This window comes from Eurytemora carolleeae, unplaced genomic scaffold (assembly GCF_000591075.1).
Source record: "Eurytemora carolleeae unplaced genomic scaffold, Eaff_2.0 scaffold561, whole genome shotgun sequence".
Taxonomy (NCBI): domain Eukaryota; kingdom Metazoa; phylum Arthropoda; class Copepoda; order Calanoida; family Temoridae; genus Eurytemora; species Eurytemora carolleeae.
The window spans coordinates 82959-97133 of NW_019396938.1; the positions used below are offsets into that span (position 1 = coordinate 82959).

Sequence of the window (14175 nt, forward strand, 5' to 3'; positions counted from 1 at the left end):
TCATTTTAGACCGAGAACGAGTCTAAATTACGATTTTCGGGACTAATTAGAAAATTTCATTTGAATGAATCATTTTGAAAAATAACATAAGGCTTATATAAGAATTTTCTTGCGGAAAATGATAAGTTTTTCGAGTATTATGGGTTTATTTTGGTATTGGAGAGAATCTAATATGATATGGGACGCTCTGTATTTATATATATATATGAAATGAAATGAAATGAAAAAGATCGTGAAAGACCCCCAATTATTATTATTAATATATAAATAAAATATCTACTTTACCTCATCCACTCTGTATCTTTCCTGAATTTCAGCTGCAGTGGGAATATGTCCCATAATAATAGCATAATCCTTAACAACAAGTGTTATCATATATATATTACAATTGTCTTCATATCAATACAAGGAAGACGACTTGCAATTTCAACTTGATTTCTTCCAAGCTTTTAAACAGCATCGATACACATAAACATGGAACAAGGAGAATCTGTCAATTAACATCTCCTCTTTGTTAACTTGTAATTTGAAAAAAGCTTGTTAAAAATAAAAACTTAAATAGAAAAGTCATCTTCATTGTATAGATAGAAACACCCACCCAAAAATAATTTCTTTAAAATATTGAATAAATTAAATAGATATATTTTACTGATCATAGTTCGCCCTAGTTATATTTTACTAATCATAGTTCGTCCTAGTTATATTTTACTAATCATAGTTCGTCCTAGTTATATTTTACTAATCATAGTTCGTCCTAGTTATATTTTACTAATCAAAGTTCGTCCTAGTTATATTTTACTAATCAAAGTTCGTCCTAGTTATATTTTACTAATAATAGTTCGTCCTAGTTATATTTTACTAATCATAGTTCGTCCTAGTTATATTTTTCTAATAATAGTTCGTCCAATTTATATTTTTTAAGATATTATTCCTGGAAACTTTCCGTGCTGTTCCTTGCAACTTCCCAAATCTACATTTTCCCAAGAACGGGACAGACCATGTTCAATGCTCATTGACTAAAGCTGTCCTAAGCTATCTTTAATTGTTAACTTTTTTCTTCTTTCAGCCTTCATAAAAATTGCACTTTTTAAAAAGAAAAAAAGGTATTTAACAAAAAGTTTAATTATTCACTTGAAGGGTCACTATGGGAAAATTTGATTCCAAACCTCCATTTGTTTCAAACTTGATGGCCAGTCCCTTTATTATATTTAAAAACTTGGTGACCAGTCCCTTTATTATATTTGGAAACTTGGTGACCAGTCCCTTTATTATATTTGGAAATTTGGTGACCAGTCACTTTATAATATTTAGAAACAGGGTGACCACTGACCAGTCCCTTTATTATATTTGGAAACTTGGTGACCATTACCTCTGGTAGTCTAGGCTGGTAAAGGATTGATCTCCCTGTACTGAGATCAATAGCACCAAAGAAGTCAGGTTCTAGGACCCCAAAGGCCCAATGGAAGTAGGATTCCTAATCAATATAATCAATGGCAGCAAAGAACTCAGGGTTCTAGGGCCCAAAAGGCCCAGTGGAAGTAGAAGTCCTGATCAATAAAGATCAATGGCAGCAAAGAAGTCAGGTTCTAGGACCCCAAAGGTCCAATGGAAGTAGGGTTCCTAATCAATAAAAATCAATGGCAGCAAAGAAGTCAGGTTCTAGGACCCCAAAGGCCCAATGGAAGTAGGATTCCTAATCAATATAAAGAAGTCAGGTTCTAGGACCCCAAAGGCCCAATGGAAGTAGGATTCCTAATAAATAAAAATCAATGGCAGCAAAGAAGTCAGGTTCTAGGACCCTAAAGGTACAATGGAAGTAGGATTCATATAATAAAAATCAATGGCAGCAAAGACGTCAGGTTCCAGGACCCCTAAGGCCCAATGGAAGTAGGATTCATAATCAATAAAAATCAATGGCAGCAAAGAAGGTCAGGTTCTAGGACCCTAAAGGTCCAATGGAAGTAGGATTCCTAATCAATAAAAATCAATGGCAGCAAAGAAGTCAGGTTCTCAGACCTCAAAGGGCCAATGGAAATAGGATTCCTAATCAATAAAAATCAATGGCAGCAAAGAAGTCAGGTTCTAAGACCTCAAAGGGCCAATGGAAGTAGGATTCCTAATCAATATAATCAATGGCAGCAAAGAACTCAGGTTCTAGGACCTTAAAGGTCCCATGGATGTTTTTGTCTAATTTTGCGATGTTTTTGTCGAATGTTTATTATAAAAATATAATCATTTTTGTTTAAAAAAACTTAAATAAAGATTTATAGTTGAATTTCCTGAGAATGTGTACAAATATAATGAAAAATTGAACATAAAAAGTTGTTCATTCTTCTTAATATTTTTCCCACAAAATCATTAGTTTTTTCCCGATTCAGCAAATAAAGCCTTAAAAAACTTACAAACTTCTGAGAGAAAAAATTATGCTCAAAAGGTGAGGGGGGAAATATTTTTCGAGAAAATATACACCCCTGAAAATAAATATCAAAATAAATAAATGGATTGAATACCTGTCTAAAGACTGGACCAACATCACTACTATCTCCCTCACACACTCCTTGATCTCCTCCTCCTTGAAGGAGGACAACACTACCCTACACACAACAAACATCATCCTCATCATCCTCATCATCCTCATCATCCTCATCATCCTCATCATCCTCATCATCCTCATCATCCTCATCGTCCTCATCATCGACATCAACATCAACATCAACACCAACATCAACATCAACATCAACATCAACATCATCAACATCAACATCAACATCAACATCAACATCAACATCAACATCAACATCAACATCAACATCAACATCAACATCAACATCAACATGTAGGAGAACCACATTACCCTACACACAACCATTAACATCATCATCCTGATCATCAACATCATCATCATCATCATAAACATCATCATGATCTCCTCCTCCTTGAAGGAGAACAGCACTACCCTACAAACCAACAAAATCATCATCCTCATCCTGATCATCAACATCATCATCATCATCATCATCATCATAAACATCATCATGATCTCCTCCTCCTTGAAGGAGAACAGCACTACCCTACACACAACCAACAAAATCACCATCATCATCCTGATCATCAATATCATCATCATCATTATAAACATCATCATGATCTCCTCCTCCTTGAAGGAGAACAGCACTACCCTACACACAACCAACAACATCATCATCATCATCATAAACATCATCATGATCTCCTCCTCCTTGAAGGAGAACAGCACTACCCTACACACAACCAACAACATCATCATCATCATCCTGATCATCAACATCATCATCATCATCATCATAAACATTATCATGATCTCCGCCTCCTTGAAGGAGAACAGTACTACCCTACACATAACCAACAACATCATCTTGATCATACAGATCATCAAAATTGTACAGGCGCTTCAAATAATTTACTCTTGGACATTCAAAATGCAAATAAGAATTTAAATCATGTTGTGTATTCCTTGGAAACTTTCTTGTTCTTATTCAGGCTCGCAACTAATCTTCGCCTAAAGTAAATTTTACTTAAAGGGACTGTATACGTAATTTCAACTGATCCTCTTATAACAAAGTTAAACATGGAAGATTTAAAAATTTAAAAAAGATATCGCCGTTCTTCTATCTTAAAAAGAGATTTCTCAATTAATTTCCTTCCTCATATTCCTTGTGCTAAAATCTGCAGTCACCTAACCACAACGGAATATTATCAATTTTAAGAAAGAAAAACACAGATGTTTCCGTCATTTTTGACCAGACTAATGTGTAAAGGGTACCACTGTGAATCAAACATTAATGAAGGGTCACTTCAAATTACATCTACAGTCCATTTAAATCAAATTCTGTATTTCGTTAAAGTTTGAAAGAAAAAATCTGTTGACACCGGGTAAAACCAGTTTAAATTAATCCTTTACAAAAATCAGCAAATTTCGAGGATTTTTTAAAACCTTCTGCAACGGATTTTAGTTCCTTGTAAAACTTCTATGGAAAAAATTCATTTTGAAAAAATCTTTAAAATTCTTTATTACTTCATTTGAAAACAAAACAATAGAACTAATCAAAACTTAAATCGGATTCCTGATAAAATTAAACACATTTTAAAAACTGTGTTCGTGGTTGACATTGTGACAATGATTTGTATTTAACCTGTTTTCTGCGAACAATTCCATAGGAACCGCCAGGGTCTTCTGACCCATGCTGAAGAACCCGTTTCTAGGATTAGCTTCGGCCATTTTGTTTTCTGAAAAGCCCACATTTCCAGCGCCAATTCACTAAAATTGCCATTTTTAATCGAAAACGCCCAATTTTACTGGAAACAATTGGGTGTAAAAGTAACAATTTAAAAATGCCATTTTAACAGGGGTAATATTTGCCATTTTTGAATCGCGAGGTGCCGATATACTAAAAAATGGCGGTTAAAGGTGCCAATTTCAACAGTCCCTTTCTTCTTAAACCTCCCAAAATATTGGGAAATTTAATAAATCACAAGTAATCTTTCACCTCAAATAAACGTACCGACTAAACCTCGTTTTTTTTCTAGAATATCAGTTTCCTTTTAAACTTTAATAAAGCAAAATTTTAACAATTAAATTTACTTCTATAATTGTCAACTTAAAAATAATGATGCCTCAAATCTTAACTGACATGTTTTTTTTCTAACCGGTGTTTTTGTAAAGAGATTTGATCAAACCTTCTTCAGGGAACTCAGTAACAGAAAAGGGAACTTGGGTTCTTAGGTGGAGCCTTCTGCATGTGCACTGTGCAACACAGCCAGAGAATGTTATTTTTCAGGTCCGCGGAGAAAGGTTTACAGTAACATCAGATAAACCCGATAGTTTCAAAACGTACTTAAGATAGTTTCAAAACTTAATTAGGTTTCATAGATTTGGGTTGCAACGATTGCAACCCACCCCAACCCTCCATAATAATTCTTAAAGCTTCAACTGTTAGCCACGACTATCAATTATCTCAAATTGTTTGATTTGATAGAATAAGATAAGAGACTGTAGAGATAACTGCTAAAATTAAACACAGTTCTTTTAAACTTTATCATTTAAAGGGAGTGAACTGCAATGTAGGGTAGAATTGAACTGAGATGGCAGTGTTAATGAAAAAATTTTCAGGATTTATTTGAGAACTATCAAACGTTTTTAAGATGCATATTTTTTAAGCAAGAGCGCAAATTCAATATTTAAAATCCGCATTGATTGTCCATTTTGGAGGGATGATTTTGAGAAAAATGTAACAACATGTTTACAGTAAGCCAATAAGATGTTTAGGAACATATTTCTTATTTTAAATTTGTCATTAAATCAATGTTAGAATCAATTGTATCTTTTTCATCATTATATTAGTTTTCTTTTTTTATGAATTTGTTCGCAGTTTCTTTAAATTCTTCAAATGTCGTCTTTTCATGAAAAATCCCGGGAAATCTAAAAAATGGTTTTGAACATTGAGACATTTCAGAAACCAAAAGCTGAATAATATTATTTATTTTCGATAATAAGCGTTAATTTTTATTTTCTCAACCTGTTTCTTAACAACTAATTAGTCTACAGTAATGTTTTTTTTTTAATTTTTCGTGGGCGTCATTGAGTAATTTAAATAAAACCTTTTCTCTAAATCATCCCCCAAAATGAACAATCTATGAGGATTTTAAAGATCTCAAGTGCGCTCTTGCTGAACAAATATGCACCGTAAAAACGTCTGATAGGTATCAAATGCATCCTTGAAACAAATCTCAATAATATTGCAATTTCGGACGGTAAGCTAATTCCTTGTAATTATCAATTAAACTAATGTTAAAAATTGTTTTGCACGTAAACTTAAACTTTGATTATACAATTCTAACCCCTCACGGGAATTTACTAATACAGGATTAAATTTTATTTCAAGTGACCCTAAAATCAAAAATGACGATGCCCGATTTAAACGTTACCCTTGCAACGTTACTGTCGTTTTTCTAAGTGCTAATTCTAACGGTTTAACCGCAGCTTTCTTATAAGTAAGAAATGTGAAAGTGCAAGTCACTATTGCAACTGAAAATGTACAGTTTACAGAAACAAACAAAAAAATAGATATCTAATTCGGGCTTGATCAGACACAAATTTTAAGAGTATTGTTGTATATCGGGCATTGCCATCTTGACATAGAGGGTCACTAAAATAACGCGTACAGTCCCTTTAACAAGCCAATCGTTCAAGTCAGCAAACACAATTTGCACTATAACATTTCAAATTATTATTATAATAATAATCTTTAAAAAATGCTATGAATAAAAAAAACTAAATACTAATTATTATACATTAAAAAACCTATATTTCTGGGCTACATTTTAGCCGCTATTACTTTACATTTTGTAGTTTATCGTAACATAAATGCTGGTAAAATTTACAAAATTATAATAAAAAAAACCTCGACTAAAAGTTGAGGAAAATTTCTTTCTAAAGTCTATGATCTGTACATCCAAATGCTTTTAACATTTGAACTTAGACCACAGAAAGAAAATGTAATTTTCAAAATTTATAAGATGGAATATAAAAATTTACAAAGAAACTAAATTTGTATTAAAAATTACAAAATGGCGGATGAAAATTTCTGTTTCAAAATTGTAAATTATATAATTTATATTCCAAATGGCGGTTAGATTTGTATTGAAATGGCGGGTAAATTCTTACTAAAATGGAGTATAAAAATGGAGGGTGTAATGAAATTAACAACGGAATGTTAGTTAGTTCAAAATCACGCTTTTCCCAACCCTTTTTCCCCAATAATTTTCATAAAATTTTAAAATCTTTATCCAAAATTACAAAATACAAATCGGGTTCTTTAAAAGGAGAACATGATCAAAAAAAATCACATTTATATATAATACACAACATTTGTTGAGACTTTTTAAGGTACATAAGTCAATTAGTTGAGCGAACTTTTTTTCTCGAAAATTCCAGGGAAATTCTTTTTGACGGGGTACAAATACAAACAAGGAATTTCTCTTCGCTATTCTGAAATTTATATCAAATTAAGTATTAAAATCAACATTTCAAACGGTACAATTAAACAAAATGGCGGCAGCTGCCTCCGATAAGATTACGAGGATTTACTGGAATCAGCTAACTTTTAAAAAAAGCTGACCCATAATCAGCTGTTCTATCCCTGCTGCATTAGCTGAGTTATCTCCGCCACAATCTTGCTGGTCGGCCAACCTTAACAATTAATCTTAACTTGTTTATTATTGTTTTCTAAGAGTGTAAAATGTAAAAAATGATAAAATAAAACAAAACGAAAACTGAGAATTGTTGCATTTTGGATTTATTAATAGAAAAGTAACCTGATAACTTTCCATGCTGATCACGAAGGACCTTGAATGAAACAAAAATTAATTAATAACAATTAATTAATTAATTAATTAATTAATTAACAAAAAATAATATACTGAAAATTTCGACTTTATTTCAAATTAAAATGTACGACTGTACAGATCTTAAGCCGTACATATAATTAATTTTTTTGACAACAAGGATTATAGAACAGTATTAAAAACAATAAGGATTTTAACAAGCATTAAAGGCTTTATTATAAAAAGCTATGTATATAGGTATACATGGTTTTAAGACCAAATGGATGGTTCACAATCAGTAAAGGATTTATCTGGGAATAATACGTATATATAACAGAAAAATTCAATGAGTTAAAATGGCTGGACCAGAATTGGCACTCCTTCAGTTTAATGTAGTGAATGATATCAACTTAGAGATCGCTGTCAATCTTCAATCTCAAAATATTCATCACGAACATCTCAACATACTAGTGATACCAACAGGATCATTAGGTATCTGAGAGTGTACAGAAGGGTCAATAGGCTTGTGCCCCACCTCTGAATTTACACTCAGCTCATAACTGGGTTGATTCAATGGAACTTAAACGGCGGGGAGCTCAAGCCTACAACCTAGATTGAAGGTTTGACAGCGATTATTATTATTATTAAAGGATAAAGGAGTGCGCGGGGGGGGGGGAGGTGTCTAGTCTAGGAAAAAGTTACCTGAATATAACGTTTAACACTGTCCTCTGAAGAACCTGGAATACTGGAAACTAGTTTACGCACCAACTGCTCCTGCCTAGAAATTATATTTGAAATCAATCAATCAATCAATCAACAATCAACCAACAATTTAATCAATCAATAAATCAGGATTTCGCTCAATTAAATTTGTCAAGAACCAAAGCATTGCAGTGCAGTCCAGTACAGTATGGTACAGAACATGTACAGTACATGTACAGTACCGTTCAGTACCGTACAGTAAAGTACAGTACAGTACAGTACAGTATGGTACAGTACCGTACAGTACTGTATTGTACAGTACCGTACCGTACAGTACCGTATTGTACAGTACCGTACAGTACAGTACCGTACAGTACAGTGCCGTACAATACATTACAGTACAGTACAGTACAGTACAGTACAGTACAGTACAGTACAGTACAGTACAGTACAGTACAGTACAGTACAGTACAGTACAGTACAGTACAGTACAGTACAGTACAGTACAGTACAGTACAGTACAGTACAGTACAGTACAGTACAGTACAGTACAATTCAGTACAATTCAATATACCTGATAGCGGAAGCAGAACTTGGCTTCCCTGTTGGAGCCGGAGTTCCAGGTCCGGAGCTCGGAGCCGATCCCTGAGATCCTATCGGAGCCTGGCCTCCTCCAGATACACCGGAGGCAAGTTTAGAAAGAGAGGAGGAGGAATTAAATACCGGATTTAAACCAGGATTGTTTTGAGCAGAATTCAACCCTTGAAAAGATCCTAAAGAGCCCGGATTGGACCCAAAAGGACCCGGGTTAGACCCAAAAGGACCCGGATTGGACCCAAAATGTCCCGGATTCGACCCGAACGGGCTCTGACCAAGACCTAGGGACCCCTGGCCCATAAAACTAGTTTGAGGAAGAAGAGAGGAGCTGAGAGAACTATTCAAAGGACTGGAAAATCCCAGAGAAGGATTAGATAGAGTAGAGATATTAGAGGTTAGTCCAGGACCCAGAGGATTAGTGGGAAGTCCAGGGACCATTGGTGGAAAGACAGGCCTGTTTAAAGACGGCTGAAAACCTCCTAAAGAAAGGAATTTTCATTTTACCGAATTTAAAAAATTCAAATTATAAAGAAGTCGTTGTGTTCGATGTCTAAAAATTGTTTTACCAAGAAAATTTGATGGATGCTGTCCTTGGCCTGCACCCGAACCATTCATTCCTTTAAAAGAGATATCGTTGAAAAATGTTGACTTTAAAAAATGAGATACAAGAAAGTGATATTTTTAACATTTCATAGTTGGAATATAATAAATGTATATTAGTTAAGCTACATAACTTCTAAACTTTAACTATAACTTACTTAATGAGATTAACTGAGCTGAAAACTTTAGAATGGGATATCCTTAATCCCCATCGGTTAATTAATCTGGAGATTAATAACATGAGGAGAACAAGCCATATTTAATCTGGAGATTAAGAAAAAGAGTGGATCAAGCATTAATCCTGATATCCACCATTCAAAAGTTCCCAGTTCCCAGTCAGTTTTGTATACAAAAGCCAATCTTTAAAAATTACAAGTCTCTCTTAAACTAAACTTGAATGTTTTTGATTTTTCAATGACCCCATCATTGAACGTACAGGCACAGAGGGGAAAGGCTTAATTTAATTAAAAAACGAGTTAAACTCAGTTCTTGACATTCAAAAGTTATTGTCACTAGCCTATTGTGGAAGCTGAAGCTGATTTACTAATAGCTGGAGGTCGAGTAAAGTCAGTACCAATAGCTCCGAACATAGAGGAGGTGACAGGCTTTAAATCAGGACCTAAATATTACAGGATTAAAGGAATATTACAGGATTAAAGGAATATTACTGGATTAAAGGAATATTATAAGATTATAGGAATATTACCGAATTAATGGAATATTTCAGGATTAAAGAAATATTACAGGATTAAAGGAATATTACAGGATTAAAGGAATATTACAGGATTAAAGGAATATTACAGGATTAAAGGAATATTACAGGATTAAAGGAATATTACAGGATTAAAGGAATATTATAAGATTATAGGAATATTACCGAATTAATGAAATATTTCAGGATTAAAGGAATATTACAGGATTAAAGGAATATTACAGGTTTAAAGGAATATTACAGGATTTAAGGAATATTACAGGATTGGATTGTTTATCCATTATACAATACGAAGCCACAGAATTTCTTCTGGAGAGTTTTTAGGCTTAGGACTGTCAGGAATATTACAGGATTAAAGAAATAATATAGGATTAAACTTGGGATATTGCAGGAGTAAAGGATTAAAGAAATATTATAGAATTAAAGGAAGAATTGACCTCATCTTAGGGACGTACTATCAACAATCCTGCTGCCCTATCCTTTCATATTTTATAAGGGGATCTGATAAAGACTGGGAATTCGCCCCCCCCCCCTTTCCCTCGAGGTTAAAAACTCCTACCTGAGTTCATACTCATTGAACGAAGTCCAAAAGGATCACTGTCGAGTCCACCAAGTCCCAGTCCACCAAACCCTCCGCCAGGCCTGAAATTGTTAAGTATTAAGGAACTGTCACATGACTGTCATTAAGCCATAATTTCATATATTTTTAGAAACATATTGGAAATGTGGAATGATATTTGAAGATGCGGGGGTAGGGGCAGTGCTTAGGATCCATTTAATTTTGATGCGGATACGGATCTTGGATCCGCATTCCGCACTGAATAAAAAAGGATCCGGATCCGGATCTAGGTTATTTCCATAAAATTGACTGAATTTTTTTAACAAAGCAAAATTTTTAAATTTTTTGTCTTATTTTTTTCGCTTAATTTTTTGCTAAAACTTGTTTAACCATTCAGAAATTAGGAAATTTTTATATTCTCTCTTTTTTCAATAGTTCAGATTTGGGTTGAGATTAAATTTTTTTTTGCAGTTTTTAGTTGATATTTTGCCCTTTGGATCCGGATCCGTGGATCCGCATATTTTTCCTGATCCGGATCCAGGAAGCCAAAATCTTGTGGATCCAACGGATCNAAATGAAGAAATGAATAAACAAATACCTGGGAGAGGTTTCTTAGTGTTTCTTCATTTTGATTTTTTAAAGACGTCAATATATTCCTAAAAATATAAATAATCAATATATTCCTATTAAATATAGATGATCAGAGCTGAAAACTTTAGAATTTTAGATATTGAGATAAATACTTCATCTACTTTAAATTTGATAATCTAAAAACTATATAATCTTTAGTTTGTATCCTGAAAAGTGTATAGTATTCATCGATGAGAATCATATGCAGAATCCCGAACAGCCAATCAGAAGCCATGAAATTTCATATTTTACGCGCCATTTTATGAAATAAATCTTATTGGTCAGAATCTGGTAGAGATATCCAAAAATAAAAAAAGAGCGAATTAAGCAGGAAAATAAAAGTGTCCACATTGGATATTCAGATTAAGCAATCGGGATCAAGGTTACCCAATTCTAAAGCTCCATTGTAATTATTCCCCTTATTCAGAACCAGAGACCGTTCCTTCCATAAACTAAATTGGTCTACAATTTGACGTCTCCTATATTGGTTGTCAAGCGTACGGAGAAATGATCTATCTATCAGATAAGAATTTAGCAGGAGACATCTAGCGGCCAACATATCGTCCCCCAAAGTACGTGAACTACACGACCACTATCTTAAGAGAGAAAGGGCTCATACCTACAGATTAATTCAATTCCCCTCAAATATCCCAGTGGTGATCGTACCCTGCACTTAGTCGTAGGATACCCAATTGCAGTGATAAAATATAAAAGATATAACAGTGGATATCGAGATCAAGCGCTAAAAATTTGAGAGTTAAAATTTGTTTTTGACTTGGTTATTTTACCCCGAATTAGTTATAATATTTGTCTGTTTAGTGTTGAGTGAGACTAATAAGTGGAATACATTCCGCAATCTTATGTTTAATTTATGTTGTTGCGATTAGTTTAACCAGAGATGAAAACTTTTGAATGGGATAGCCTTAATCCTGATCAGTCAATTAATCTGGAGATTAATAACAAGAGAACAAGCATTATTTAATCTCGAGCAGATAAAGAAAAAGAGTGGATTAAGCATTAATCCCGATATCCAGAAATCAAAAGTTTTTGCTCATTTTTTTTATTTTCTTCTCCTTTGTTTGGCATGTAATCAGTGTTTTTGTTCTTTTTTACTTTTTCTTACATTGGGTTTCTTCTTTCTTAGTTTTAAAACTAATAAATAAAATAATATAAATAATACCGGCTGGAGTCGTTTCGTTGAAACTCTAATGAAGATTCTTGTGATCTTGATTCTCCGTTCATTCTTTGTATTTCTTTTTTCAACTTCTCCACCTCCTCCCTAAATCATTGTTATTGTTATCAATATATTTTTGATTATCATTGCCGTTGCTGTTATTTCTCTTTGTTCTTGCTGTTAATAATTGTTGTCGTTGCTGTGTTTATCGTTGTTGTTGCTGTTATTTGACGTTGCCGTTGCTGCTATTTATTGTTGCTGTTGCTGCTATTTAATTGTTGCTGCTGCTTTTATATATCATTGCCGTTGCTATTATTTATTGTTGCCGTTGATGTTATTTATCGATGCAGTTGATGTTATTTATCATTGCCGTTTATGTATTTACCGTTGCCATTGATGTTATTTATCGTTGATATTGTTTATCATTGTCATTGCTGTTATTTATCATTGCCATTGCTATTATTTGTCGTTGATATAATTTATCCTTGTCATTGCTATTATTTATAATGGTCATTGCTGTTATTTATTGTTGCCGTTGATGTTATTTATCGTTGCAGTTGATTTTACTTATAGTTGATGTTATTTATCATTGCTAATGCTGGTATTTATCGATGTCATTGCTGTTATTTATCGTTGCCGTTGATGATATCTATTGTTGCCGTTGATGTTGATATCGTTGATATTATTTATCATTGTCCTTGCTGTTATTTATCGTTGCCATTGCTATTTTTATCGTTGATATAATTTATCCTTGTCATTGCTATTATTTATCATTGTCATTGCTGTTATTTATTGTTGTCGTTGATGTTATTTATGGTTGCCGTTAATTTTATTTATCGTAGATATTATTTATCGTTGTTAATGCTGGTATTTATCAATGTCATTACTGTTATTTATCGTTGCCGTTGATGTTATTTATCGTTGATATTATTTATCATTGCCCTTGATTTCGTTTATCGTTGCCGTTGTTGTTGATATTATTTATCGTCGTCATTGCTGTTAGTTTTTGTAGCCATTATTTATCGTTGTTATTTATCGTTGCCGTTGTCTTTCTCGTTTCCATTGTTGTTACCTAACTATATCCTAGAATGTGTCCTAATTCGAGCCAAGAATAAAGGGACTGAATATGTTATGTAGTTGTTGAGTGATCCTCTATTTGTAGAGTGAATTGTTCTATTTTCAACAGTACCCTTTACCCCTTATCTGATCAAAAACTAATGAGATATCCTTGATTCTTTTTAATTGAGGTTTATGCGATAGGAAAAAAGGAAAAAGCTTCCACATTGTTGGTCAGGTGAAGGTTTAAAGGGTACCGTTGTGATTCCAACATGCCTTCTTACACGTGGTGGGTCACTCAACATTCTCTAAACATGGTTTAAATAGGACACTCTGAACTAACCTATAAGATCAAGATCAAGATCAAGATCAAGATCAAGATCAAGATCAAGATCAAGATCATTTTATTGTAATCATTTTATTTTCTTTACTCCCGTCAAAGTTTTATTTTTAATTTAAAAACACTTCTTCAAATTCCTTTTTACCTTTTAATTGAATTGTTTAATTAATTAATTATTACCTTCTCATTGAGTTGTTTGATTAATTGATTATTATGTGCTGTAAGAGTCCAAATCCTTTTCTCCTGTTCGTCCGAGAGTCCTCCCTCTCCTGCAGGTTCAACACCAAACTTAGGACCTATCAAATTTGTAAAGTAAGGTTCTCTGAATGCGCTCCAATGTATTTGAAATGTCGTCTTCTTAGCAATGGATATTCAAAATCCTTATATGACGTAACTGCTTAATGGCGGAGGATGAAGTGACAACGTTGCTAGTGAGAGGGGGG

The 14175-nt window shown here is 33.4% G+C and overlaps 2 protein-coding genes and 1 long non-coding RNA gene across 3 annotated transcripts in view; all 3 read right to left on the reverse strand.

Moving 5' to 3' along the window:
• Positions 1-4287, reverse strand: part of LOC111710323 (xaa-Pro dipeptidase) — a gene marked incomplete in the record, with an annotated part of 11372 nt that extends 7085 nt beyond the window's left edge. The window contains 5 exon segments of the mRNA XM_023484386.1: positions 286-354; positions 1370-1474; positions 2511-2594; positions 3493-3538; positions 4173-4287. Coding sequence (XP_023340154.1) covers positions 286-354; positions 1370-1474; positions 2511-2594; positions 3493-3538; positions 4173-4258 — 390 coding nt within the window.
• Positions 4288-6321: 2034 nt separating this feature from the next.
• LOC111710324 (chromosome transmission fidelity protein 8 homolog) lies at positions 6322-10784 on the reverse strand. The gene is made up of 8 exons (XM_023484387.1): positions 10768-10784; positions 10533-10615; positions 9779-9880; positions 9228-9278; positions 8639-9140; positions 8065-8140; positions 7354-7384; positions 6322-7228 (listed from the first exon to the last, which is right to left on the reverse strand). Exons 1-8 carry the CDS (start codon positions 10782-10784, stop codon positions 7173-7175), a joined length of 918 nt encoding a protein of 305 aa, XP_023340155.1. The 3' UTR covers positions 6322-7172.
• Positions 10785-11158: 374 nt separating this feature from the next.
• Positions 11159-13734, reverse strand: LOC111710330 (uncharacterized). The gene is made up of 2 exons (XR_002767035.1): positions 12343-13734; positions 11159-11188 (listed from the first exon to the last, which is right to left on the reverse strand). It is a non-coding gene; the product is annotated as an uncharacterized LOC111710330 (long non-coding RNA).
• Between the last annotated feature and the right edge of the window lie 441 nt (positions 13735-14175).

Excerpts from the sequence above, each read along its gene's own strand:
- LOC111710324 (XM_023484387.1), bottom strand. Across the intron at positions 9,279-9,778 it reads AGCTTCAGCTTCCACAATAG|GAATGAATGGTTCGGGTGCA; the intron begins GCTAGTGACAAT and ends TCTCTTTTAAAG. Across the intron at positions 7,385-8,064 it reads GTGTTAAACGTTATATTCAG|GTCCTTCGTGATCAGCATGG; the intron begins GTAACTTTTTCC and ends GTTTCATTCAAG.